Genomic DNA, 27550 nt, shown 5'->3' on the forward strand with positions numbered 1-27550 from the left:
CCTTTATGGCTCTTATGTGGGAGATAACCTAATAAGAAACTCTACTGCTTCCTACAAAATGCTCTCGGAGAAAAAGAGCCTTTGATCTCTGGATCGGTTTATGATGTCATCATCTCGCTGCCTTTCTTTTCAGGGCAAATGATGATGCATTAATTGCAATTTGGCAGTAAGTTAATCATTAATTTAGATGAAATAATAATAATGACCATAGCAGTACTGCCCCCTCCCCAATAACCTGGGAGGCCCAGTGCTTAAGCTTGCACCCCTAACCCCCGTCTCACTACCCCTTCATCCCATTACCATGAAGAGACCAATTAGACAGATTTCAAAAGATGGCAGGCCTCTTGTAATTTCACATGACATGTCCTAGCAGATAAAAAGTGATTACAAAGGGTGCACCGGAGAAATTGCTAAGCAACCGAGCCGTTGACATTATCCCGGTAAGATGGACAGAAAGGTTGTATGTAAACTTTCTGGTTGATCTGCTTCATCTTATCGTTCAGTCTCCTCAACATATACAGCAGGAAATTCCCTGCACACTTAACAGGCCTTAAAAGCAAGGCAACGGATGACATGGCAGAAAAAGATGTGACCTCAATCAGTCCTTGTTCTGGCCCAGGTAATCATCTTCCACCAAAAGGTCATTTTCGTGGTGATCTAGTTTCCTCCGTTCAGTAATTCGGTGTCCCGGAGATGGAGCGAGCCTGGGGAAGCTTCACAATAAATCAGAGCTCAGCTCCGCTCCTGAGAAAGCAAAGAGAAGCAGGCAGCCGAATGACAAATCCCTTTTCTTCACAGAGTTGGAATTACTGCCGGGGTGTGATGTGAGATCAGAGGGAAACCCCCACGGGGATACCTGCACATCCACTGCTCAGGATACAGTGCAAATTAAAAGCCTCTCAAGTAAGTTCAGGCTCAGGCAACGCACATTTATAGCACACAACCAAAATATGAACATGTAATTACAACTAGTTAGTTGTAACTTGTCTGTAACTGAGTACACGAAGCAATAAACATTCAAGTGAAAGTAAGATTTGGAACAATGAAAAATCAGATTTACGGATTAAAAGTCAAACTAATATACTTTATGATGAAAAGGGTACACGGCATTAAATCTTTTATAATGACACTGTGGTAAATCAAAAGCCACAACGCTGTGATTTAAATATGTTTATAGGAAACCCGCGAGTGAGAAAAATGAGCCAAATGTCCATAAAAAATAAACCCAGGGGAGTTTGAAAAAAAAAAAAGAAAAGAAAAAAAGAGGAGGATAATAAAACACCAAATTGCAGGCTTTTCTTCTCTGCCTCTGGTGGTAAGCTGTGACATCCCATCTCTCTGGGTAATAAAGGATCTGGCACAAGCAGGGAAAAGAGGCGTGCAGGGTAGAATTTCACACCTGGCCAATAATCTATAGGAACCTCTGCTGCGGCTAACCTTCAACCTCGGCTGCCACCGGTGCAGTGAGGTGCGATGATCCCACCTCCGGCTTCTAGACAATAGAAATGGAAACCTTCTGAGAAGCAGCCCTGAATGACTGATAATATACTTCAAAGCACTTCCCGTATCCACTGAGAGGATGATATATAAAGCGCCTTTCGGTGCATGCAAAGCCATCCATCCGATTCACGTGTGCAGACAGATGTTGGCTCACGACGGACCGGTTTAGAGAGAAAAAAAGAACTACAGATGTTTGTTATGCAAATGTTTCCAATAAAATAACCAATTCAGGCCTCCTATGTCCTATATTTAACTGTTGTACACATTTCAGGGGCTAATATGCTGTTAGATATATTATTCTGTGGTCGCAGTACAAATGAACGACTTGATAGTTGGACTACATCCATGAACACACATCAGCCCAGAGACACAGTCTGTGGCCATAATGACACATCGGCTATAAGGGCGAGACGCTCCTTTAGTGCGCACTGGACATCTTTCACCACTTCAGCGCTGTCGACCTCAAATCAATCGTGACATTACGAGCTGAAGCATCTTTACAACCCAAATCCTCTCGTTTCTGACTCCGTTATTGTTACACAGTGCACACAGCTACAATTAAAAAGCAATTGGCACAAATGCATGACACAAAATATTTTCTGAAGTAAAAAAAAAAACCCATTTTCCATGTGTGTTGTAAACATTGTGATGAGGATGAGAAACATAATGAGTGTCTTACAGAGTTTGGTCTTATCATAAGGCTTGTTTATCTTTGGTTCGCCTCGGCTGATTGGTTGTTCTCCTGCTCCGAAGGCGTATTTCCTCTGCAAAAGCAATTTCGCCACTGATTTCGCGATGTGCACTTGTAACCACGGGAGAAATATCCATTGATGAAGCGGGCTCCGTTAACTGCACCTCCGCGACATATTCAGCACGCGTGGAGGAGAAAATCCCCCCGATTCGGTTGTCGGTGAAGCCGCTTGTGTATCATGTCAGCAGCCGACCGAGCCTCGCAGAGAGTGATGTCGGAGTAGAAACGAGTCCTCTGCACTGTTGAAACCGGCTTCGGGCCAATCAATCAAGCTGTATTTGAATATTCCCACGGCTCGGCCAATCGCATGGAAGAGAAGGCGGCCGCTGCCGTGATGCCAAACCCGGTCGAAAGGAAGCACGTTACTATTTAGCGGAACAATTTAAAGGGGAAGAACGTCTGACGTCTGAGCCCATAACAAATGAGAGCTTTGGTCTGCAGTGACCCCTGGACTGCACATCTGCCCCATCAACAATGCTACACATCAGCCTTGCAGATGTTCGTTTACCGCTCAGCCAATCAGCGGTGCTTAATCAACTCTCAATAGCATCACAGTTAAAGTCAACGTCGTCCCTTTAAAATTCACCATCATCAGAAAAACGGAAAAATATGGCCTACTGCTCACCGGCCCACAGAGAGCCCCACCTGAAGTTCCTGATGATCAGAAACAGTTTGATGCATTACGATTCAGGCACCATTTTGACGTCAATGGTCAAACGGCTTTATACTGCTGGATAATTTGGTAAATGATTTAGAAGTTCACGACATGTTTTCCATGTAAAATCTGAAAATATTCGGAAAGAAAAGTCCTAAAATAAAATATATATAATTTATCCTCCTGAAATGTAGTGAAGTAGATTCCCCGTAATAAAAAAGTAAGAATAACCTACTTCAGAAAATATCCTTAATACTTTCAGCCATACATTGATAGTCGGTGAGACAACACAACACAAACTGTAGCTTTGTAAATGAAAGCTTTGAATAAGCACCTGTCTTACACAACCAACACATGGTATTTAAAAATGTGCAGGAAAACTATTTTAATGCAAATAGCTACAGTAATATGTCTAGACAGAAACTCTCAGGTCAGAAATAACTCAGATCAGAGCTTGTTGCTTCATTCACACGGTTTACAGTCACTCTTAAACAGACTGGAGCCATAAAGGACGTCATTGTTCACACCTGTTTAAACATATTTTATGATAACAAGACAAATTATTTGTTATAAATGATTTTTTTTTGTGTGTGCACTGTAACTGAATTTGAGACAAATTTATCTTGTTCTCTCAATGTTAATATTGTATTTTCAAAAAGTGGAAAAAGAGTGTGTTTGTGTCTGTGTTGAAATCAAGAATCCGTTTTTATGTTGTACATTTTGCTTCCTGAGGTGGATACACTTAAAATTAGAGCATTTATCAATGTAATAGCCTTGTGTCTTGTTAGCCTTAAGGACATGAGGTATGTGACATATTATTCAGATAGAAACGACACTCATATATATGCTTGACTACTCACCCAGCTTAAATCTAATAATAGTCCCCCGTGGCTGCTAAAATGAACATGCTGTAAATCTAATGGCATCGCAGCATGAGCTGACTGCATTATAGAGGAGAGCTAAATGTACCTGTGTGCATGTGGGTGCATGTGTGATGCTGTCGCTGATGTTTCTGGAGATGTTGTCATAAAAATAGGCAGTTTTCATTCAAACATTATGACATGATAAAGTAGGAAATGTTCCGGTGTAAATGATGACATTGAGGGCTGGATTCCATTAAGCTGCTTCAGCTTCAGGTCCTGCACATGTTTGCTCACCGTCTCCGTCTCATGGCTCACAGCGGCACTCAGAAAGAACACAATTATTGTTAATGCTACACCAGTGATTTTCCTCTAATGACAAGTCAAAATATCATAACTGTTCCACCGTAAGTATGTCTGATGATGCGCTATCACCGCTGCAGTCGCATCTCATCTTTAAGAAACAGTTCAGCATTTTGCTTTCATGCTTTACATGCTTTTATTTGTGTCATTAGATGAGAGATTGATTCCACACTTACATCTGCCAGCACCGAGTTAGCTTAGTGTAGCATAAAGAGTGGAAGCAGCAGGTAACAGATAACTAGCTGCAATTTTATATTTGTGTCAATTGATATTTAAGTCTAAATATTCTCATGAAACTCTCGAGAGAAAGTAAGTATGTATAAAATGTGTGGGACAATTTCTTGGCTGAGATCATTTGTTGGACGTGGTCTTGTTTGGATCCGGCCGGCATCACGCTATAATACCGCTGACAGAGAGGATAGTATGTCAGTGTGACGGTTGGCCTCGCCTCGGCAGGTCATAGGTCATGTAACATAGAACATGTGTCAAACGTCAGAGGTCATTTGATGAAGTACAAAACAGCCTAAAGCCATGAAAGGATGCAGGTTGTATGGTTTACATTCTGGACTTCTAGTCAGGAGGTCAGGGTTTGGGTTTCTTTAAAGAAATCTTTTCCTCACCCTAAACAAGTGGTCTTTGTGCCTAACCTGGATGTTTTTTACGAAACATAAATACGTGGTGTTTCTCTCCGAGCTGGAGAAAAATCGAGACACTGACACGCCGTCGTCCAGCGGACTGGCGGTTAGATTACACGCTTTGAAAGGAAGTCACTACAGCTGGCTGAGAAATAGTCCTGCATGTAACCCCAGTGAAACCATGACCGGCTGCTTTTACACAGGTTAAACAAAGCAAGTCTTTAGTGAACATTACTGAGTTGTCTGCTTCTTAGCTATAAGCAAGTAGCTCTCTGCAAAATGTTAAAGTTTGAACTCATTCCTTCCTGACATCATGCTGCAATCTTGTGTCTGTGACACACATTTTACAGTATTCTTCATTCCTGAAAGCTGATTTAGGCTTTGAACACCAAATCAATTTGTCTGTCCGAAGCACACGGTCCTGCACTCTGCCCTCGACACACTGATCAATCTTCCCAACAATGTCAGAAACGTGAAGATGGAATGCAACCACACTCACTACAAATCAAACCCATCAAAAACACCCCATTTATTATCTTCTAAGAAAGACAGCCGAATGCAAACCGAGCGCTGAGATTTACAGCAGACGTCCTCTGACCCACTGTTGCCGAGGAATATTGAATTGTTTCTTGACAGCTCCCCGAGTGTCATTTTTTCAGTATGAATGAGGCCTGCAGATGGCAAATGAGGTTACCATGCCAACTGATGTCCCAGTATTGAACAGCGAAGATATGGACAGGAAACAGTTCTCCAGTTAATCCAAATGTTGTTGAATTGAAAGTAAAATGAGTCCACTTTGCGCTAAAAGAGCACATCAACACACATGATATTGAGCCTGTCTGGAGGCTCATCCTCATGCAGGGATTAGTAATTGTTCAGTTTGCAAAAGGATCATGCAGAAATCCTAATGCAGCGACCATCACTGGCTGCTTGTTAAGAGAGCAGCCACATTCAAATAAATAGTAATTACAGAGAAGAAGTACATTACTCCATGTTAACTATTTGTCTCTAATCTGATGTGTATGGTGGGTCAGTGACGGGCCTCTGTTACGTAGCTGACACAAGGCTTGTGTGGATATAGGCCTAGTTGTAATTATAACACTTTCTCAAATATGCTGTAGAAAAAAAAGCTAATTATTATCATCATTCACGTTCAGTGAAACAATTAGCTAATTACAATTTATGCTTATTTTTCATTTCCTCTTTTTTCTTAAATCAAATATTAGCTTCATTTTTGGGAGTACTATGACGGTACATTGGATGATTAAGGATACTGTAAGACGAAACCTAAATATCGCAACAATAGTTGAATAATTTGTGAGAAGAATGTGTATTTATGCACATACACTGACAAACATTAGTAAATATGTGCACACAACCACACACACAGATGCAAATACAGCCAACTACTATACAAAATTGTTGTGTTGAGGGATGCAACTGAAACCTTACAGCCAGTTACATTTTGGTCTTCAGACAATGATGTCATAAGGATGACAATAATATTATGGTAGTCTTGCTCGACTGAAACAGCAAATTGGCGACAAAAGAATGGGTAAGCTGGTATTATGAAAGCACAAAGTCTTTATATGGCTGGAAGAGCTGGTTTCTTAAACTCTCCTACTGATTCTTTTTTGGACATGTCATCATGTCCTCATAGATGTCAAGTGCTCACTCTCACGACGGTCCTCATCCGAGCAGAATGAACCTGGCAGTGACAGTAATAAAGAGCTCCATCTGCGCCTGGCAGGCGGAGGCAAATGAACCAATTAAGGTCTGGTGAAGTCTCCTCTTTCACCTATTGGCAATGGCAGCCGTCATCTCCATCATGATGAAAAGGAGAGAGTGCAAGGGCAATTAAATACCAGCAGGGGCCGGGGGGCAAAGCTAGTAACTCTCTGTAACAAGCCAGTAAGAGACCCTATTGCTTAAAGGTTTTGTACAACCCAAAGCATGTTAATAGTGAAGAGACCACTTACTGCACACAAACACTCAGATAGTTGATAGGCCTGCAAGTTACAAGATAAAAACTGACCTTGTGGAGAAATGTCTGCAATAGGTAAGAGACCAAGTACAAAAGCCTCTCATGCCGCTGTTTATCTGTTACAGTGATCTCCTGCTCCAGTCTGAACTGGCTTTCACATGAACTCAAAACACATTGCTATGCTGAGTATACGTGCCGTGTTAATCCTTGTTGTAGCATGTTGCCATCTGCTGGAAAAACAATGCTCGTACAAGAATATTGTGCAGCAAATGTACAGGATGCAGCCTGAAGGGACAGAGCCCTATTGTGTAAATATCAATTTATTATCATTATTGTTATTATTAGTTTTATATGAAACATGAGCCCAATTATACAGATGGTAGCTATAAAGGCCCAATAATGCAATTTTGGAAAAGCCGCACCCACCACAGGACTGGAAATCCTGGAAATACTCTGTGTGGCAGAGTGCTGCTGCTGTTTGGAAATGACATACACCGCTGAAGGGACCGGCATATACCGCTGAAGGGACCGGCATATACCGCTGAAGGGACCGGCATATACCGCTGAAGGGACCGGCATATACCGCTGACATACACCGCTGAAGGGACCGGCATATACCGCTGACATACATATACCGCTGAAGGGACCGGCATATACCGCTGACATACACCGCTGAAGGGACCGGCATATACCGCTGAAGGGACCGGCATATACCGCTGAAGGGACCGGCATACACCGCTGAAGGGACCGGCATATACCGCTGACATATACCGCTGACATACACCGCTGAAGGGACCGGCATATACCGCTGAAGGGACCGGCATATACCGCTGAAGGGACCGGCATATACCACTGGCATATACCGCTGACATACACCGCTGAAGGGACCGGCATATACCGCTGAAGGGACCGGCATATACCGCTGAAGGGACCGGCATATACCGCTGAAGGGACCGGCATATACCGCTGAAGGGACCGGCATATACCGCTGAAGGGACCGGCATATACCGCTGAAGGGACCGGCATATACCGCTGACATATACCGCTGACATATACCGCTGAAGGGACCGGCATATACCGCTGACATATACCGCTGACATATACCGCTGAAGGGACCAGCACTTTACTTTACTGCACTTAACAGGGCATGAACCTAAATGATGAAAGTGCGATATAAAGTGCTTTGCTCATTGCGTTGTTGTGGGCCACCATCCCGATGGTCTGTTGACGGGCACACCGTCACCCCTGAATGTCCACAAACACAAACAGAAAGGAGAACAAACAAAAGATCAATTTCCAGAAGTGTTATTGTACGGAAAACAGCCTTCACGTGTCCAATCAGGGGAACCGTGGCAATATGATAAATAAAGGACAATAAAGCTGTGAGGAGTCAGTAAAAACAGCCTTTTGTCTTGTAGTGAAGTTGATGCTCCACAATGAAGTGCAAGAAAAATGTCATTTCAATCTTCAGGCTTCTAAATGAGCTCGTTAGAGAAATAATGCTTTTATCTGATGAGGCTGGAAGTTCAGTAACTGTCGGTAAGATGCCTCGAAGTAAAAAGTCTCGTGTTTTAGGGGTTAAACTTGTTGATTTAAGGGTTTTTAAACTTCCTGTTTCCCACAACGCGTCGGCTGCCTCCCGACGTTGCCACGGCAACGCGATGAAGCTTCCTCGTAGAGGATCATGGGAGACCATTCTGGCTACTGAAGCGGAGGGAGTTTCGAAATATTCTCGGGCTTATCTACGGTATAAAATCACATTACCACGGTTATAGTAACATCCTCCAACCAGCTGATGTCAGCGTCGCCGGTGAGTGTCGTCAATACTGTTAAAATGCGTCTGATAGGCTTTTTTATGGACCAAGACAACGCGCATGAGGTAAAGTTAGCTTCGTGGCTAACGCTCGTTAACGGTCCAGTTCAGAGGAACCTCCAGCTGGTCACGTGCTTCACGGAGTCGGCAAACACTGACGTCATAATAACGCTGATAACAACCTGTGTAGGTGATCAGAAGGTTTACATGTCCGCTCTTCTCGTTGCTGCTTGTCACTCAACCAACTTGAACATGTTCCTCCAGTCTCGCTGCAGAGTTGAACTGATGTAGTTCTTCAAACATGGAGCTGAAGTTGGAGGTCGTTTTGTCATCCAGCATCAAACGGAAGAAGCCCTGGCCGCGGTTCTGCTGGCTCGGCCAGGTGAGGAGGGTTCAACACTGAGGTGGAGACACTGAAACTGGGCTTCCCTCTTCACAATATGACACCTTCATTGCTCTTCAGGAGAAGGAGTCGGTGTTCCTGTTAGATGACAAACGGATCAGTGAGATCAATCTGGTGTCTGGTCGCACCAAGAAGAGGACTCCTAAACTCCACTCTCTGCTCACCCGTGTGGTGACGATGGCTTCATCCAGTAATGGTGAGTTTATTGTAGAAACTCTGAGAAAAACCAGATTGTCTGTTGTGATCGAACATCACTTATATGTTTTGTTGTTTTTCAGGCATGTGGCTCTGTGGCCTGTTGGACTCTGGAGAACTGTTTCTGTGGAACAGGGATAAAGATTTGTTGAAGACTGCTGCTGCAGTCACAGAAGTAGTTGAGATAATGACCTCTGCTCAAGGTGTGTACTTCATAAAGACCCTGCATGGTCATCTGGCACGAGTTCAGGCCTGGTGGTGTAATGTCCAATCAGTTTGGATCGCTGTGAGCGTCGTGTGTGGACAGTGTCATGTTTCATTATATTGCATAAAGGTGCCATCTAGCCCAAAGATGTGCAGGTACCTTTTCTCTCCTGGATCTAGCCTGCAGATTGTTCATGTATTTCAGTGAATTCCTGAATCCTAATTCAACAGTACTTTTTTTTTTTTTTTTTTACAGGGAATTCCACAAAATTGTCTGTCCAGGTTTCATGGGACGGGATGTGTGTGCTCTTGGCAGCCATAACTGGGCAAGTGTTCCTGTGGGAGTGTTTGTCTGCGAGGGATCTGACAGGACTGCGAGATGGCCCAGTTAAAGGACAGTGGGCACAAATACAGCCCCTCGAGGAAACCATTTTCCCTTCTTCACAAAACAAAGAAGCATCCCAACACACCATCTTTGTTAAGACGGAGGTCTGCTGAGTGAATTGACTACTTCATTCATGGCACAATTTTATGGACCTGCTCTTGATTTCCTGTTTTCTACAGGCCTTAGATCTCATCTCATCTCATCTCCCTCAGGTTATGGGTGATACCTGCTTGTCAGCCTTTATTTTCACATCTGGGAAGAAGCTTATCATCACTTGCCTTAAGATTCAGTGGAAAGAAGGCTATGAGAGAGTGCGGTGAGCGAACAGGTCTGTGTAACATTCAGGACTTTAACTGGTTATTATAGTACTTAAAAATGCATATTTGTCTTAATAGTTCTGCAGGATGCAGCATACAGTGGGCCACCAGGACATACCCCATGTCCCGCCTCACGCCACCCTGCCAGCCAGTGAAGTCCAGAGGGGCCTTGGTGCCGGCCTTCTCTCCTGACGGCCGCCTGTTAGCCGTGGTCCTGAACCAGAGAAAGCCTAAAGTGAGCAGCAGGCTTCTCCATTTCTATTTTAACATCTTAATCATTTTCTTTATGGTCCATTGTTCTTCAGGAAATGTGAATCAAAATATGTTTTTTTTGTTTTGGAATGCAGGCGACACAAGTTCTCTTTGTGAGCACACAGAACTTTGTCTCCATATCAAGCAGCCTCGGAGGATGTGGAAGCCCGAAGATGGATATCCCCTCTAAATATATAAGGTCAGTATGCAGAAGTGAAAATGGGAATTGATGTTTTTTTTGCGCAGCAGTCCGACACTTTAACTTTGGTCAACGTCTGTCTAAATGTGGCAAAGATCCATGACTGCAGCTGCATGAAGTAAAGCACTGCGTGATGACATCCCAGCGCTGCAACAGAAAACAACGGTATCTGTACATGTTTAAAAAGGGTCTTCACATATCTTCTCTTCCAGGTCCTACTGGGTGGGCAGCGTCAGCTGGTCACCTGGAGGCCTTTTCTTGGCCTGTGTACTGAAGAGAGGCTCCCTTCTTATGCTGGCCCGCCTTGGAGGGCTTCTCACTCTATCAAGTTCTGGTTGCAATGTCGACTTTGGCCCTGCACACTTCCTGCCGTTGCACCCTCTGGTCTCTTACAGGTACATTATAATTTGAGGCTTTTCTGCCTGTCATGTGTTCATGCTTGTCTTTACTATTGATTGCTTTACTTTCAGTTTTCATCAGTCAGGTCATTTCCTTACTTATCTGAGGCATGAATGAAATATAAATCCAGTGTGAAACGTGATGTTTTATTATAAATTGTTTAGTGAAATTTTTTTTCACGAACCATGCTTCTCTCTACAGACCACCAGTGTCTGCAGGGAAGGGGGAGCCCTCTCTGTCCAGCTCCAGCTTGTCTGTGCGGGATGTCCTGAGGCAGCGGTATTCTGTGACCTGGCATCCACGCCTGCTCTATCTCATTGTGTCTGATGGCTACATGGCCTCAGTTATGAAGGTGCTAAACAGGCCTTCTCCTGCCCTGCTACTAAAAACGCTTCTAAAGGATACAAGCAAGGACCTCGAGAAGGCCAGCCGGACGCTGGATAAATCCCAGGTGAGTAGCCAGAGACTCGTAGCAGTAGCAATCTTTGTTTGTTCTCTTTGGAGGACAATTCCTGGCAATATAAGTTTACTTGCATTCATCACTTTCAGATTCTCGTGAAGGCTTGGCTGGAGTCGGTGTCTTGCTTGAATCTGGACAGCAGCCTCGAAGAGTTCAACCCCACGGTTACATCTGGACCCTCCAACACAGAATCTGTCATTTCAGCAGCCACAGATGGATCCTCTTTGCCACTTTTCCTGCTGGACCAGCGGACACTGGGTGGCACCAAGGAGCTTCTTAAAAGTGTACAGGTCAGCCGGATAGTATTATGAGATGACACTCAGTAAAAAATGTGTCATGACTGCCGTATCAATTGCTTTATTCAGGTGTGGTGGTTGTTTTGTGTCTGTGGGATTCCAGGCTTTGTTTGAGGATGACTCTGATTTGGATGGACCTCCTGCTGGCTCTCATGTGGAGGATGGTGGTCGTTTGGAGTTTGCCTCAATGTTTGACACATTGCATGCCCTGGACACTCACAATGACACCGCACTTGTCACTGGCCCAGACTATGAAAAAGACTTTGTTGAGACAGAGAGGAAGACTCCTCTTTGTCGTGAACTTGGGAAAATCCAGAGTAGGCTGCTAACAGCATGGGCTATTGGCTTGTCTCTGGGAAACGCCGTGGAGCACAGAGCTCGTCTGCTGAAGCACACACTCTGCTGTGTGGTGCGATTTGCTGCTTTACTCCATTTGATGCCCAGCTCTGTGGTCCACACAGGAGAAAAGGATGCCCTCGTTTCTACTCGCCTCCTGTTCCTCATCAAAACCCTTCTATCCTTCCTTCCCTGGGACAGCCCTCCCTCCGACGGGCCACACTGCCTGGTGTTGGTGGTGGAGTTCAGTAAACAGATCGTACGCCTTCTTCTGACTCCTCCTCCTGACCCCGACCAGAGCAGTCACTGTCACTTATCATCTCAAAGTCTATCCAGAGTCATGCTTATCTTGCAGCTGGTCTCTGATTCTCTCGACCACACATACAGCTTGCAGCAAAGAACTGTGTGGTCCTCTGCAAACAAGGAAACTGCTTCCCAGCCAGCACAGGTCTGGCCTTCAGATGTGTACCATGTGCCTTTGCTGCAGGATGAGGAAGAGGAAGAGGAAGAATCCATTTCAGTACATCAGGCTGGACCTGTTCCCCAGCGACCATCCAGCAGGTACAGACATGATTATGAGCAAAGGGTTAACCGTTTCACCAGATGTCAGCCTTGTCATATCACGGATCATTTGAATATAAGTCTAAGAGGAGTGCTGATTTTCTCTTCTGACCAGATTGTTTGGAGTGTGGCAGCTGGTGTACGATATCACCCTGCATTATATGGAGGAACTAAAGAGCTTTAAAGGCTGTGATGGATGGAAGGAGGAGGAGCAACGGTTGTCGGTGATCATGTCACAGATCCAGACAGCTCTGCAGGCTACAGGAGAGAAGCTAGAAGAGGGCCATGCACTGCTGAGCTACCCAGGTCTGAAACAGAAGAACTCTTTATCTAACTGGGGTTATGGTGCCAGATACAGAAAAAAAATCAAACATTGACTTTGTAAAAAAAAAAAAAGCTCTGTTTTATGTGTAAAAGATGAAAAACAAAAGGAACTGTGTGCTCAGGGACTCAGTTTTTTAAATGAACTCGAAACGAACCAAATATAAAGTTGCAGCACAGTAATTTAACTTTGGCTCAAGTCAAAGAAATGAACGGTCAAAGAGTGTCTGAGTATGAATATCTCGTGTACCCCCAGGTGAACATCTCTTCCTGTGTGGCTTGTACCCCAAAAGTGCAGAAACATGGCGGTTACACATGTGTCAGGAGAGGAAAAACGGTAAGAACCATTGTTTCTGTTTGAACATTAAACTCCCCTACTGTATGCTCGCGCTCAGTCTGAGATATTAATAATCATCTTTCTGTCAGATTGTAATCGCAGAGTCTTCCAGGAGATGCGGCATTGTCTGGCACTCCTGTATAGTTTGTTGTCGCAGTATCATCTGAGAGAAGCCCAGGAGCTCGGCGACCACATGGCCCAGCTGATACTGCACAGGGCTGAACACCACAAGGACAACATGACCTGCACGACAGGTCAGCCATAATCAACAATACATTTTCATCGTTCAGTTATTTGATGGAACTGTTTTGTAAGTAGCTCCAGCAACTCAAAAGGTTACAGTATGACTTGATTTTTAAATTCAGTAATATCTTTTTCACTACTTATAATCCAATATATTAACTGCAGGATGTTTTATTAATGTATTATTTTGAACAGGTATGTTGCTTATTATTTAACGTTATTGTAAATGTGCTCGTTGTCGGCGTTGCATCGTGTCACATTGGGCTGTACACATAACAAATGTCACAAATACATAAGTAACCACAAAGGAGGACCAGAAAGAGAAGCACATGTTCCCGCTCCTCTCTCACCTCCACCCATCTGTGACGAGAGAGTGAATGTGGGTTTGTTGGTTTGGAAAAAACGATGTCAGAGAGGTGCACGAGGGCCGACCATGAAGCCATGCGTTTACGTATTGATTATACAACAAGTGTAAGCTACTGTGGAAGGACGGCGTGTTATTTATGACCCCTGCAGCAGGTTCCCCTACCGGCCCCGAGCTGCTGACGGACCTTCACAGTGACGCAGCCTGTGCAGTGATTCAGACGCTGGGGAGATTCATGGCCTCTTACTTCACCAACCAACCGCTCTACATCCTGCCCCCTCACAACGTGGCCGTCCTTCCCCCACTACATCTGCCCCACGGTGAGTTTCCAAAACGTACTCGTCAGTTAAACAGAGGATTCCTTCATGAGTATTGCTGTTTGCTGACGTGTCTTTCCTCAGCCTCAAGCGTTGGACGTGTGGTGCCGCTGTGCCAGGAGGAGGTGGCCAGAGCAGTTCGACAGCAGCATTTGTCAGAAGTATGGACAGTGGACTACTGCCAGGACCTCCTCCTGCTGGGGGGTCTGCTTCCTGAGACCGTGTGGTTGGCCTATCATCTGGGGGACTGGAAAACAGCAGTGTCCCTGAGCCTGGCCTATACCAGCTACACTGAGCATTCCCACGTCACCCGGTCAGTTTCCAAACATATAACCAACAAGTAGATGATGTTGCCAACTCTAGAATAGCTTAAGTTCCATTTCAGACTTTAACGTAATGCGTTTTTTGTGAACATGACATCTTTCTAACAGGCTCAGGAGGAGAGAGCTCCACCTGCCAACAGTTTTAGAACCACAAAGCATTTTTCAGGCTGAGTTGGAGTGTCTTCTTGGCAGTAACTCCCAAGAGTGCACAGATAAAGATGGTGACAAGAGCTTTACAGGTGAGTGAGACCTGACAACCGTGAGATACTATAAGCACATACAGAACATGTAAAAGAAGCCTGTACTTTGATCTGAGTGGTGTTTCTACTCCTTTTTCTAGAACCTTTGGAAGGAGAAGACTGGGACTTGTTGCAGGTTTCCATACAGGATGTCCTGAAGGCTTCAGTCATGGCGGGGGTGAATGTTATGTCCTCCCCCTTGTCTTCCTTGCTGGACACAGCCAAAGAACTGTGTTCTTCTCTGCCTACCTTGGTGCCCGCTGGACTGTATCTGCCTTCCCCCCCTCTCTACTGCCCCCAGCCTTCTCCCAACACACAGGTACAGTCATAGAAGATTGATTTTTACATACAATACGTTTCAATTCTGTGATCAAATTTTGTACGCGTCTCATTTTTAGGACCAAATAGGGACGACGGGGCAGTTTGCAGAAGTTGCATGTCGGCACAAAGTTTCTGGGGTTCTCCAAAGGTTACTCTTACTTCTGAGGTCTGGTCGTTGTTGCCATCCTGCTGCCCAGTGGTACATCAGCCATCTACGCCGTGCCAGACACCTCCTGCACAAGGTACCTCCTCACAGGGCTCACCAGTTTCTATCTGATGAAATGATCTGTAAGTGTTGCAAACAGAGCTGGCGCTTCATGAGTCTTCATGAAGGACTGATTATTTCTTAGTTTATGATTTCAGATTAACAGCTTTACAACACTTTCACTCAGTGCACAAACTTTTCTACTTTGCTACACTTTAATTGGTTCATCTTGCAAATACGAAAATTAGAATAAAGAAGAGGTGATTTCAGTGATTGAGTATGAAGTCCCAAGCCAGCTCAAATCACACACAAGTCTGATGTGATTTTCAGATCAAGAAGAAGTATTCCTACGCATCAGCTGCTGAAGAGGAAAAGGCTTTCCCAGAGGGACTGATGAAGTTCATCACCCGTGGTGGATTTTTCAGACAGGGGCCAAACAAAGACGGTCGCCTGGACCCAGACACCATTCAGACTATTGGTAAGATGTCACAGCAAATCACAGACATCATAATCAATTATCTAATTCAGATCGCACTTCTTAACTATATTTCTGCCACTAGTCTGTTTCAGGGAGCTGTGTGCTTTATGCTGGATGCTGCATGTCAGGGACCAGCTCTCTATTTACTGCCGGAGGTATCAGACTGCCAGACAGCAGGGTGGAAATGAACAGGTATCAACGTTTTTGTTCGAGTGTGCGACATGTTAATGTGTAATTATCCTCATCCAGTGCCGTCCTGTAAGTTTTCGTGTTTTTTGCGTCCCCCAGATCTCCGGTGATCAGGATGTGACCTCTGCCTGTGTTGATGCCCTCCGCTGGGCCCGTCGCTTTCTGCCCTTCTCCTGCTTCCTCAATGCCGAAGAAATCCTTCAGGACGTTCTGCTCAGCCTGGTGTCGGAACTACCTGCCGTGTCTCTGGTGACGGTTTCTTTCCTTTTCCTAATTACATGCTGCACGTTATGGGGAAACAGACGGAGCTTGAGTGAGACCTTTTCCTCATTGTTGGCTGTTCTTCTTCACAGGTGGCAGACACGCTGGTACGAGCCTTCCCAGAGGAGGAAGAGTCTGTCAGAGTCCCTTTGAGAGAAAAGTATAACTCACTGCTGCAGAGACTGAGGCAATGCAATGTCATTGGTATGAACCCTCATCCTGATTGCCAAGCTGCTTTGAAATACTGTACAGTCCTAAAAAAAAATGCAGGTTTTTAGATACGAATTTGTTTTTTCACTTAAACTTTTGTTTGACTTCCCTTTTTGAACTATTAGAATCTGAAGTCCAGTTGTGGCAGCCAACAAGAATAATTTATGTTCTCGCCACCATTCTTTGTATTTTGAGTATTGGTTACATTCAGCATGATCACTGCATGCTAATTTGCATCATACTGCTTTCCAGAAGGGGAAAAAGACGAGGTGGACGAGTCGATGATGATTCTGATTCAAGACAAATTCAGGCAAAGGAGGAAACATCTGGCGCGCCTGCAGCGGCACTTGGCGCCAACTGTGCTCCATCTGTGGGAGAAAGAAGAGGAAGAGGAGGACAGGGGAAGCAAACACGGGATGGCCATGTTAAGGAAACTGTCGCTGGGTACAAGTCTGAGCACCAGCACCTTAACGGACGCTGGGTTCCCTCCGGTCTGCAGTGACGGAGACACAGCAGAGAACACGTCCGAGGCGATCTCTCTTGAGCAGCGCTGCAGAGCCGTGACCAGGTAGCTCGTGTGGAATCACAGCACTGACATTATTCTGAGGTCTCATGTCTGTGTTGGTGCTTATTCTGTCACTTGTGTTGTTTTTTAAGGGGAAAAATAATGAAAAAAGTAAAGCAAAGAGAGCATGCAAAGAAGACTGCTATTAAGATTGAAAATGTCATTCAAGAGGAGGGTCGCCCAGGTGACGCCAAGGAGGAGCAACCCTCCCCACCAGTGGTTGGCACCTGGGAGTTTGAGCTGGAAGATGACGAGTATCTACATTTCCTGGAGCTCTTCCTCAGCTATGTGCTAGAGAAGGATAGTCCAGATGTAGCTGACTCTAGCACTGAGCTTCCTTTGCTGAAGGGCTTCAGCTGTCAGCTGAGGGAGAGAGAGTTGCACTCTCTCACCTTTGATGTGCTCACTACAATACATCGTCGTCAAAAAGATGGACACCATCCATCGAGGAAGTACTCAGGCAATGATCCACCTGTGTTCAGAGCGGGCTGTTGCTACAAGCCCGGCAAAGAAGGTACAACACCTGAGCTGCAAGCTTCCTTTCTCTGGAGTGAAGCTCCCATATCCAGGACTAGCCTTTCTGTCAGCTCTCATCCTGAACCGAGAGCCGGGAGGCAAAAAGGTTTGTTTGGCCTACGACAGCAAAGCAGAGTGAAGGGAGCCCCTTTTGGTTCTGAAACCAGCCCTCTTCAAGGGGCCTTTACCCCGAGGCAGCCATCACACAGCTTCATATCTGGCTCCTCCATGTCTGTGGAAGCTGTGGCAGAATTGCAGCAGGGCCTGGATCCTAAATTAGAGGCTCAGTTTCCAGAGCTGGGCCGGCTGCTGGAGTGGATGGTACGCTGGGCTGATAGGAGAGTGCTGCTGGGACATCATGGTAAAAAGAAGAAAGATAAAGGAGGAAAAGCTGAAAGAACAGCTGATGACGGAGTAGTGATACGTGTCAAAGCTTCGGCACCTGCCGTCCTCACTTCCCTCAGTTTGCTGCAGAGCAGGTACACGGCTCTGTTAGCGACCGACCGCTATAGCGCCCATATTCCAGCTTCAGAAATGCAATGGACTGTAGCTCCTGTTCTGCAACCTGAGGTGGAGAGAGAGAGCAGCATTGATACGGGTTACCCAGGATCAGCCAACACTCCCATCACTGGTCTCCATCACAATCTGCAACAAGAAGAACTATCCATGTGAGTACTCTGTATTATTCACAAGGGGACATCACTGAACCAGCTGGAAACTAGCACACGTACATCGAGTTCATTTCAGAATATAGGAGGGCAAATGGAATCTGGTCTGGTGGGAGATTATGTGATTCTATGTGCTAAAGACACAAATCTTTAAACTATGCTTATTTTGTTTTGTACTTACCGGATACATGAGAATGTGATGGATTCATATAACATTTCTTTGCTTGCAGTAGTTCTCGTACAGATGAACCGGAGGAGCTGACATTTCACAGGACGCCTCTCCTTACTGACGAGCATCAACCGATCTCTGGTGCTCAGCAGAGACAGTCCAGTTCACAACAGCTGTCTCTCGCTGACTTAGACGTTACACCTGAAAAAGAAGGTAAGATACGAAGTGATATTGGATCACGAAAGTTGCTTTAATGTAACAGAATATTTAAATAATATCTGTGACATCTGTAGGTAAACGTAGTGACAGTGAGGGCTTGGAAGAGTCATCCTCTTGTTCCAGTGGGAACATCTGCACACCTGAAACGGTTAATATGAACACTTCATCTTCCCAGTCTTCACATGTAGCATTCAGGTTGTCAATGACACAAATGATTGTTGTTTTTTCCTTTTCAGAGTTTGAAGCTCGCAGACCTCGACTGCTCAGAAGAAGCTGGAGATATGTTCAGTTTCAGATCTCAGTGAGTTTTGAATTTAAAATCATTCACTGATGTATGACGGTGTTAATGTCGAGTTATTACTGTAAAGCGTTATTACCAAAGTTACAGTAGAAGCTTGTTCTGCATCTTTTTGATATTTTAAGTCTTATCATAGTAGTTAACGAGTTACTAGTTACTAGTTATTAGTCTAGTTAACTAATTCTTCAACACTTGCCTTTAACCAAAGAAACTAAATAATGAGTCTTGTCTTCAGTTTGTTGTTGGAACAACGAGAACTGAATATAATGTTGTTATTGTTTAAGGCCCAGTGATGCTGGAGGCTTACATGCTCCTTCACAGCCAGACCCCCCCGCTCCCCCACACCCCCCGGCTCCTCCCCCCGCCCAGCCTGAAGCTTCGATTCACACAGAACCTTCGGATTCGACTGGAGTGCTGCTTCCCAACACAGCTGCTGATCCTCCAGCCCTTCAGCCACGAAGCTCCACAGCTGATTCTACAGCCTCCAATCAGCAACCGCCCACTCAGACTCCACCAATAAGACAGCGTCTGGGTGAAGACTTGTTCAGATTGGTTCAGGTAAGAACAGAACAACCCAAAAGAAAGGTGTGCCCCCTCTGGTCATGAAAGAGTCCACGCTTCGTACTGATGTCCATATTCAAGTTTTACTGCAGCGGTAACATGGAACACCGTAAAACTAGGAAATAAATGAGAGCAGCGTTCAAAGGCTCAAACAACATAGAAACAAACACAATTTCCTGTTAATCTAAGTATAACAGTACTTAATAAGCTAACTTCATCAGTTATTACCGTGTTCACCTGGTAGACCAGCAGTACAATATCAGGCAGGATCATGAAATCTGCTGTTTTGCCCGTCGCCTTGCACTTTCTGGCGCCTTGTAGAAAACTTCTGGGTCAGATTGTGAATTACAATACAACTTTTCAACTTCCCGAATATAACAAGGCAACATGACAATGACTTCACTTTGCTAACATCAAGGAAAATGTATTTTAACCAAGTCAAAGAGAAAAATACTCAACATCACAAAGTAGAAGCGAGGAAACTTGCGTAGGTTAACTTCCGGTGTTGTCATAGCAACGTGTACATGTTGCTCTAAGCAGCGTCAGCTCCAGAAAGATTGCACTGAAACATCAACTCTTAACTGAGTGTTTTTTTCCTTTATTTCAGCATATCAACTACATGAGTCTGAGCGAGGTTTTGGGAGCTTCTTTTTCCAACCTACAACTTGTCCAGCAGAGCTCGACTGCCCAGCCAGACATGAACTCCTCACACCCCCCTGTGCCCTCATCTTTCATTACCAACCCCATCCCTGAACCAAATGCCTTACCTGTTCAAACTACCATCTCTGTGGCACCTCAAATCCAGGCATTTGTGTCAAATCCAGGATCCAACAACCCCCAGTTCAGTCGTACAGCTGCGTGTACGTCTGCAGATCAGCCTGCCGTGCAGAGCTCAGCGAGAAGCTGTGCAGCAGCCGAGCAGCATCACACCAACAGAGGTCGACCCTCCAACGCCAGCGGTGCCGGTGTAAATTATCAGGTACTGCTGGGATGCTGGATTCACTTGTGACTGATTGTCTTTCTGTGTAAACATGACTTACATCACAGTGTTACAAAGCTGAATACGAGTTCTCTTCTCTACAGGAAATGCAGCCACTGTCCGTCCAGGCGGAGTCGCCAGACATTCAGTTGAGGCAGAGCAGGGGGTTAATCCCCTCCTCCCAGGGGCTCCTGGCCACCACTGACACCAGTCACGCTATTCACAGTAATCCTGTGTCACTACCCTCAAATGGTACTTTACCAAATGATTCTGCTCCACAGCTTTTGGGCCTGAAGTTACTTCAGCTGCGCCGTCCTCGGTTGCTGCAGCAGAGTGCCGCACACCATCCGTCAGCCCAACGGCCGCAGACGCTGCTCACTACCAACCCTGACATCTATCAGCACAAGTTCAAACACAGCGACCACGTCACCTCGGAGAGGGCCGGTGGAGAAAATATATATTTCTCCTCAGTTCCAAAAAGACAACTCAGTTTCAACCCTCCACATGATTCAAGTCTCAGGAACTCTCAGCCTCACATCTGGGCATCAGAGCAATCCAGAGGCCAAGAGTTCCCGCTGCTTTCTCCTGTTTTACCAGCTCACACTCCGATGCAGGGCCTTCGCCTGGTGCACATCCAACCTGCACCACACGGCAACATCACCTTCCCTAGATTACCGGTGTCGTTTTCCTCCGTACCTGCTGCTGTTATTGCAGCTCCAGTGAGAGAATCACCTGTGATCAAGCTTCTACATATTGAGTCAGGACCAAGAATGGTAAGCAGAGTTTTAAGATTTTTAGATTTGCTCTCATTACATTGTTCCTTATTTATAGAGCTCTGTATCTGCCACAGATGATGTCCTCGGCAGCTCCTCTGACCCAAACGACCCGTCTCATCTCAGTGGAAGAGCTGCAGTTGCTTAGAGCCAACCAGACTACTGAACGGGCCACTTCTAAATCCAGCAAGAGGCAATTGCATCTTTGTTTTTAATGTTAGTGGCTACATTTTTTTAATCACTAATTATTTGACTCACTGTATTCACTTTTTGTTTATAGGCAGAAGAGGAGAGAGAGAGCGGAGAAGGCGGGAAAAATCGAGGTCACATTCAGACCAAATGACTCCATCATCCCGACTCAAGAGGTAGAACAATATCAATTCTAATAAGAAGCATTTTGACATTACAAATATTGAGCTGTTACACCACCATCAAACTGTATGCTTGCTCCAATATGTATTTAGCCAGCTGAAGTTGCTGAAGAGATCCTCGCTGGACAGGATGTTACTGTCCCACATGGTCAGTCTCAAACACACGCCGACACAACACAACACATTAACATGGAGAAAACTATGTTCTGTATATTCAGATGGTTTTCGGTCCCCACTTCAGCTCTTGTATGTTGCCAGTTAAAATGCACAATTTTCTTTTTTTTGTCATTTGTCAAAAATGCAAGAAACACACACCCCCGGGTCTCAGAGGGAGGATAGAAAAAAGATTCAAGTTACACTGACTGAATTTAGAAGAGTGTTACAGCACTTGTTTGATTGACAAGCAGCTCATACAAAATGAATGCATTTTATTTGAAATGTCAACGACCAAAGTTTCTCTTAATTCTCTTGTATAATTACTAAAGCAAAATGAATGGAAGATAAATATCCTCTTCTGAACTCAGTAAAAGGCTCCTACGTTTGCTGAAACGGCATCTATAAATTCTTTTCAATGCAGTTTATCAACATACTGTGTTACACACAGTATATTTCCTGATCAGACATTTGGGAACATAATTACAGTATGTGCCATTAATAGTTCTGTTGACCTGCTCCTCTTTAACTTCCAGGATCCTTTGACACTGAACTGACTGGTCAAAGATTGTTGATAAAAGCCATGTCCACTTCCGCTGAGCTTCACGCCTTTGCTTCCACATGTAAAAGACCCCCAGAGCGCCATGATGCTTTCACCAACACAGACCCAGGTGAGTTAGTGTTTGGGTTAGAATTCATGTTTTACACAGTTTCTGCTTTGTGTTTGTAGTTTACATATTTGATCAATCAGAAATTAATATTAAAACTGCAAGCAGTGATCTGCGGCCCTCGCACGCTGCACGTCGGGGATCCAGTGGGTCGGGGCCACCGGCTCCCCGACGTGCAGCACACGAGGGTCCGCATATTCCCGCTTGCAGTTTTATAGATATTTAATATCACTGCAGACCTCCTTGAAAACACGTATATCTACTATCCAAAGAATGTCTCTGGCAATTTTGGTCGCATTTAAATGAATATTCATGGGCGGTAGAGTTATAGGTTGCAGTGAAGCAAAGACTTGTCACAATGCAGTCTAACTCCTGGGAAGATTGTTGCTGTAGTGGTTAGCACTGCTGCTACTCATCTAGAAGGTTTGGGGTTCGATCCCCCCCTTTGACTTTTTGGCCGCCACGCCACGGGGCACACCGATTAACAAAAACAAATTATTTTGATGACTTTTAATTCCAAACATGTTAAGAGTGCACAGAACTTTTTTGTACATCTCGGTGTGATACACATGTCCACCACTCTTTAGGGGGCGCCAGCGAGCCATTTGGCCACGCCCACTCGTGACTCCATTAAAATAAGAAATTTTTCGCCATCGTGTACCAACTTTCATGAGTTTTTGAATATGATAAAGCCTCCAAAAATGCAGTTCTTAATCTATCTATAATAATAATATTATTATAAATATTATTAAATATCTTTAAATATAAGGAACGAAAAGAAAAATAATTCCTTGGATAACAATAGCGTGACATGTGTTGCCTGGATTTCATGAAAACAAAACACAGGATCAGAGAAAGTAATCCTGTGTTGATTCCTTTTCTTGCAGCGCGTCCTCCCACGTCTGTGGGTGAAGCTGAGTCCGTCCGGGGCTCTGTGATGCAGAAAAGCCCTAATTGTAAGTTGTTGTGTAATTACGGGTCCAAGAACAACACACTGCTTCTGGTGAGTTTATTTAAACACTGTGTGTGATTTCTTCATCCAGCACAAAGTTCACTTCATGTCCAGATGTCGAGTGAAGACCGTGTTCAAGAATCAGACGAGACCCCACAAGAACCAGAGACTATTCTGGTGAGAGTCCAGACGTTGAAGGTGGACCGAGCACCACATCTGGAAAACACAAGCAAACTATTTTTACCACATTTCAGCAAGGGATAACTTAAAGTAATGGATATTTTACATTTTCTTTGTTTTATTGTTGTTGTCTTGCAGGATCTCGGTGGCCGTCAGTTCATAAGTGTCTTAGATCTGGAGGACGTGATGCAGCATCAAGATGCTTCTTCCATCCGCCCTTCTTCACCCACTTCTGCTCAGCTTCATCTTCTTGCAACCTCTGTGATCAGGAATGGTGCTGCTGCAGCCACCACTCATCCAGGTCTTTATCTGTTCATACTAAGGTTTTATACAGTTCTCTATAGTGAATACAGTCACATGCAGTATGTACTGCATATCTTTGTATACTCTAGATATCCCTGAGGAGTCTCCTTCATTCAGCCATGTTGAGGCCAGTACGGTTTCAGAGAGAATCCCTCCACCAGACAGGGACGTGGTCGATCCATCTGCCTCTGAGATTTGTGGAGCTATAAAGACCCAGAGCGTTTCAGCTCACAGAGCGTCCTCCTCACCTTCTATAGTCTGGTTCTCCTCTCGCCTGTCTGAGCTGGATGTCCAGCTGGCTGCTCTGCAGAACATTGCAGATCATCTGGAGATGGACTTCTCAAACTCCAGGATGGTACACAAGCATTCATTTATGAATGTCACCCAAGTTTGCAAACTGACTTCTAAGGCTGAGGTGTTTATGTAATAGATCTTTCCTTGTTTGTCCTGCTGTGTGACTGTAGCTGGTGAACACTAATGAAAAGCTCAACCGAGACAAGGCTCCTGATGTTAATGCTCCTGCTACCACAGCAGTGAAGAAAACTGTCAGACTGTCTCTTCCACATCAAGGTAGGACCGAAAACTATTCATCGGTAATGGAAGCCATAACTGCATCGTATTTCAAATGACTTTGCAAATCCCTGAAAACCATATAAGAAACATAAACTGGTCTAAGAGTGTAGAACGTGTTCATATTGTTTAAAAAAAACTCTCTGTAAGGCTCCGTTAACATCAGCTGCATGTTCTCCAACAGCACAGACACCCAGACGTGATCCAGACCTTCTACCTGAGCCGAGTGCCTGTGAAGTGGAAGACGAAAGTCGAGAAGAAGAATACGTGGTTCATAGTGACTCCTACAGTTCTGGAAGGAAGCCTTCCTTTCATGGTTCGACTTGGCTTCACAGTCAGGGAGCTGGTCCCTTCCACCGTCACACCCCGCCAAGTAAAGATGCAATTTATCTCAACATTTCTCAATCAAATTAACCACATTAAAGGAGCAGTGCGAAAAACATAATTACTGTGAATAGATTATTTTACTCCTACATGCTGAACCTTTAAACATCTGGCTAGTATAACAACTGGATTTAACTGGATTTTTCAATCACTCTTATATTCCACTGTTAATGTCTCTGTTCCAAATCAGTTGGGCTTGGGGAGAAATAATGTTTCTTATTCTCTGGTAGTCTGCTAATAGATGACTGGCGTCCTGTTTAACCTTGGAGTGATGTTAGTTACTCTTGCAGATACAGTTTTAGTCATAATGTAAAAAAAATACTCTTTTATCTTTCACCTACAGGAATGAGAGATCAGTTTGCTGAAGAATACGAGATACCGCACGTGTAAGTTCACATAAATTTGCCTTTTAATCGTTCGATTTGAGAATTTCTGTTGTTGCTGTGCTGTACTACTTCTTCCATTTGACATTATTCTGCCCTCTATCTGTTTATCTGTAGATGGACAGATGAGAATCTAGGTCACACTAAGTTATCCGATACAGCAGAAATGTTAGACGAGTTGGTCAGGGAAGGATATTTATCTCCTACCGACTTGGATTTGTCCACTTCACAGACTGCTCACCACAGCAGGTAGAGTGCCGACTAAAAACGAGTGCTGTTCTTTAGCTACTGAACCAAAAATGATGAAAAAGTAATCTGACCCACAGCAGGCCGGAGCAGCCGCAGATGTCGCAGAGACGAGTCCCAGAGGACGAGAGGAGGGAGCTGAGGACCTGGATGAGGAGGAAACAACGAGACAGACTGGCTGTTTATCACAAACACAGAGCGAGTCTGAGAGAGAGGGAGCGCAAACCTTTCTCTTCCTCTGCAGCGCTGGTGAGAGATGGTTGCCTCTTTACTACAACGGATTTTACCTTCAATGTTCTCCTGTATTTTTTTAATATTGCATCCACATTATTTTTCACCCTCTTTTAACAGCAATCAAGAAACAGAAATGGAGAATCCATTTGGAGAACCAGAGAGGAAAAAGAAAAGTACGTATCTGTTTACATCGTCTGTGGCCAAAAGGCAAGCGTGTGCACGTGTAAACTGTCAGACTCCATTTGATTTAATAGGCTCATGCTTCTGGAGCAGTTCAACCAGAGGACCCGGGATGCTTGTTCTCTGGCCAGTGACTTTCTCACCTCTCCTGGAGGCCTACGAAGCTGTTCACAGGCTGAAGGTGCTGCAGGCACCTCCACCCCACACTCCACCACTCGCTCCACCACTCGCTCCACCTCCGCTCCACTCCTCCGCTCCACTCGCAGGTACCTTCTGCAGCAGTCGTGTGACCAGGATCTTCTCTCATTAAATAATAATCGTGCTCAGATCTAGCATTTACTCTAATCATTATTAATTCATCATTCACTCCACAACGATGTTCATTTTAAACATTTGTAATTAAACACAGTGGTAAGAAAAAGTAAGTGAACCCTTTTTAATCACTTGGTTTTCTAAAAGTTCAACGCTCTAAAACTCAAATGAGGATTCTTTTAAGAATAATGGCATGAATCGTTTATGTTTAACTATGCTTAAGAAAATAAGATGATGACCTTACATGGTAATGGAGGCATTTCTTCTTCTCTGGGCTTACAGTGTATCTGCCAACGATAAAAGAAGTCTTAAGCCCCGATCAGGACAAGCTCCGCCCCTCCCTCGTCCACGGTCTGCTGAAGTTCAGGGATCTTCAGAGGGTCACCGCAGACGGCTGGGACTTCATAGACCAGGTATCATAACGATAATAAACTTAACCTGTACAAAATATGGACCTCCATAAACGTTTTTCCAGTTATTTCCATGAATTAAGGAGCAAGTGTGATTTTTGGTTTCAGTGACCTTTCTGCCAAGGGACCGTCTGTCTCAGGTGACCCGGCGTGGCATGCTCACCGACACAAAGAGACCCAGCGAACCGCACACGGCCAGCCAGAGGGAGGAACGCCATGTTGGACACCAGAGGAAGACGGGGACGAACACCAGGTTCTCAGGAGGAACTGCTGCAGGAAGAGGGAACCCGAGGGAGCCGACCAGAGAGGAGGAGACAGAAGAGATGGAGCCGAGTAGGCTGCAGAGCAGAGAACGGTCCAACACGGTAAGACTCATTCGTCAGCGCTTCATTTCGATCACAATCCAACTGCTTCAGATAGAAAAGAACCTCAGTGTCTCAGATGATTGTCTGATGACGGTGCTGCTGTGGTGTTGCATCCGTGTCACTAATGTTAAAGGGTTTTCATTCTCTGTTGTACATTTCTCATGTTTTGGATGAGCAGGACGACGGTGTTTCAGGGCTGGACTGGCTGGACGAGCTCTCTGGGAGCGACGGCAGCAGCCTCAGTGAAATCGACTGGGCTGCTATCGAGAGGATGGTGGCGGCAGAACATCCTTCAGCTTCAGTGTCTCAAGGAAAGAGGAAACAGAGCCAGCAGGCGGAAAACTAAAACTATTATGACCAACCAATTCTGTGCCTTTTGCAAATACTGTAAATTCAGAAGTGTTTTAAACTGTGATGATAGATGTTATAATATGTATAATAAAATAAATATAATTTTCAAAGATATTAAATATCACAAAAGTATTGTTTTTGTTAAAGTAAGCTTGCAATAAATGACAAGTGATGTAATAAGTTTTATGGTATAATTTGTAATAGAATATGTTTGTATTGAAAATGTAGGTTTGTGCTATTTGTGTGTAAAGTTTTCTACATCTATACCTTGTTTTTGTACATACTGACTGTCCTCAATTAAATATTTGGAAGTAGTTTCCCTCCCGTCATGGTTTTTGTGTCTTCAGTGAGTTTCCCTCAAGAC

At 44.7% G+C, this 27550-nt stretch overlaps 2 protein-coding genes across 7 annotated transcripts in view; one reads left to right on the top strand and one right to left on the bottom strand.

The window, feature by feature from the left end:
• Positions 1–2443, bottom strand: part of LOC138629853 (protein FAM222A-like) — a 21112-nt gene extending 18669 nt beyond the window's left edge. For 2 of the 3 annotated variants that reach the window (XM_069713819.1, XM_069713818.1), the window contains exon 1: positions 2180–2443. The gene's annotated coding sequence lies outside the window, so the exon portion shown is untranslated. Of the gene's footprint in view, positions 1–593; positions 795–2179 lie in introns of those variants that run through there. The other variant, XM_069713820.1, reaches the window with a different exon arrangement.
• Positions 2444–8458: 6015 nt separating this feature from the next.
• On the top strand, positions 8459–27225 carry cplane1 (ciliogenesis and planar polarity effector 1). Of its 4 annotated transcripts, none has more exons than XM_069713758.1 (50): positions 8459–8747; positions 8837–8943; positions 9025–9160; positions 9243–9362; positions 9620–9852; positions 9961–10064; positions 10144–10300; positions 10413–10516; positions 10729–10911; positions 11117–11366; positions 11465–11665; positions 11775–12568; positions 12684–12874; positions 13146–13226; positions 13316–13480; positions 13986–14153; positions 14235–14463; positions 14582–14712; positions 14814–15031; positions 15111–15275; positions 15569–15716; positions 15799–15908; positions 16005–16154; positions 16259–16370; positions 16629–16944; positions 17034–18125; positions 18356–18507; positions 18588–18661; positions 18750–18814; positions 19096–19369; positions 19980–20351; positions 20456–21124; positions 21202–21317; positions 21405–21489; positions 21589–21643; positions 22185–22319; positions 23204–23272; positions 23360–23445; positions 23587–23749; positions 23841–24106; positions 24216–24321; positions 24506–24694; positions 25049–25091; positions 25206–25337; positions 25415–25583; positions 25686–25741; positions 25823–26014; positions 26343–26473; positions 26579–26835; positions 27014–27225. In XM_069713758.1, the coding sequence occupies exons 2-50, from the start codon at positions 8863–8865 to the stop codon at positions 27179–27181; spliced, it is 9663 nt and encodes a 3220-aa protein (XP_069569859.1). In that variant the 5' UTR covers positions 8459–8747; positions 8837–8862; the 3' UTR covers positions 27182–27225. The 4 variants fall into 4 exon arrangements, with proteins under 4 accessions (XP_069569859.1, XP_069569858.1, XP_069569860.1 ...); XM_069713757.1 differs by having other exon boundaries at positions 8459–8558; XM_069713759.1 differs by having other exon boundaries at positions 8459–8558; positions 18359–18507.
• Positions 27226–27550: the final 325 nt, after the last annotated feature.

Source organism: Brachyistius frenatus, unplaced genomic scaffold (assembly GCF_029030835.1).
Source record: "Brachyistius frenatus isolate BFR_SWC_R1_liver_20210118 unplaced genomic scaffold, ASM2903083v1 Contig_122, whole genome shotgun sequence".
NCBI classification, from domain to species: Eukaryota; Metazoa; Chordata; class Actinopteri; family Embiotocidae; genus Brachyistius; species Brachyistius frenatus.

Coding starts and splice junctions, on each gene's coding strand:
- cplane1 (XM_069713758.1), top strand. CDS start 8,863: ATGGAGCTGAAGTTGGAGGTCGTTTTGTCATCCAGCATCAAACGGAAG. Junction 20,352..20,455: donor GTGCCGGTGTAAATTATCAG/GTACTGCTGGGA, acceptor TCTTCTCTACAG/GAAATGCAGCCACTGTCCGT. Junction 21,490..21,588: donor CCATCATCCCGACTCAAGAG/GTAGAACAATAT, acceptor ATATGTATTTAG/CCAGCTGAAGTTGCTGAAGA.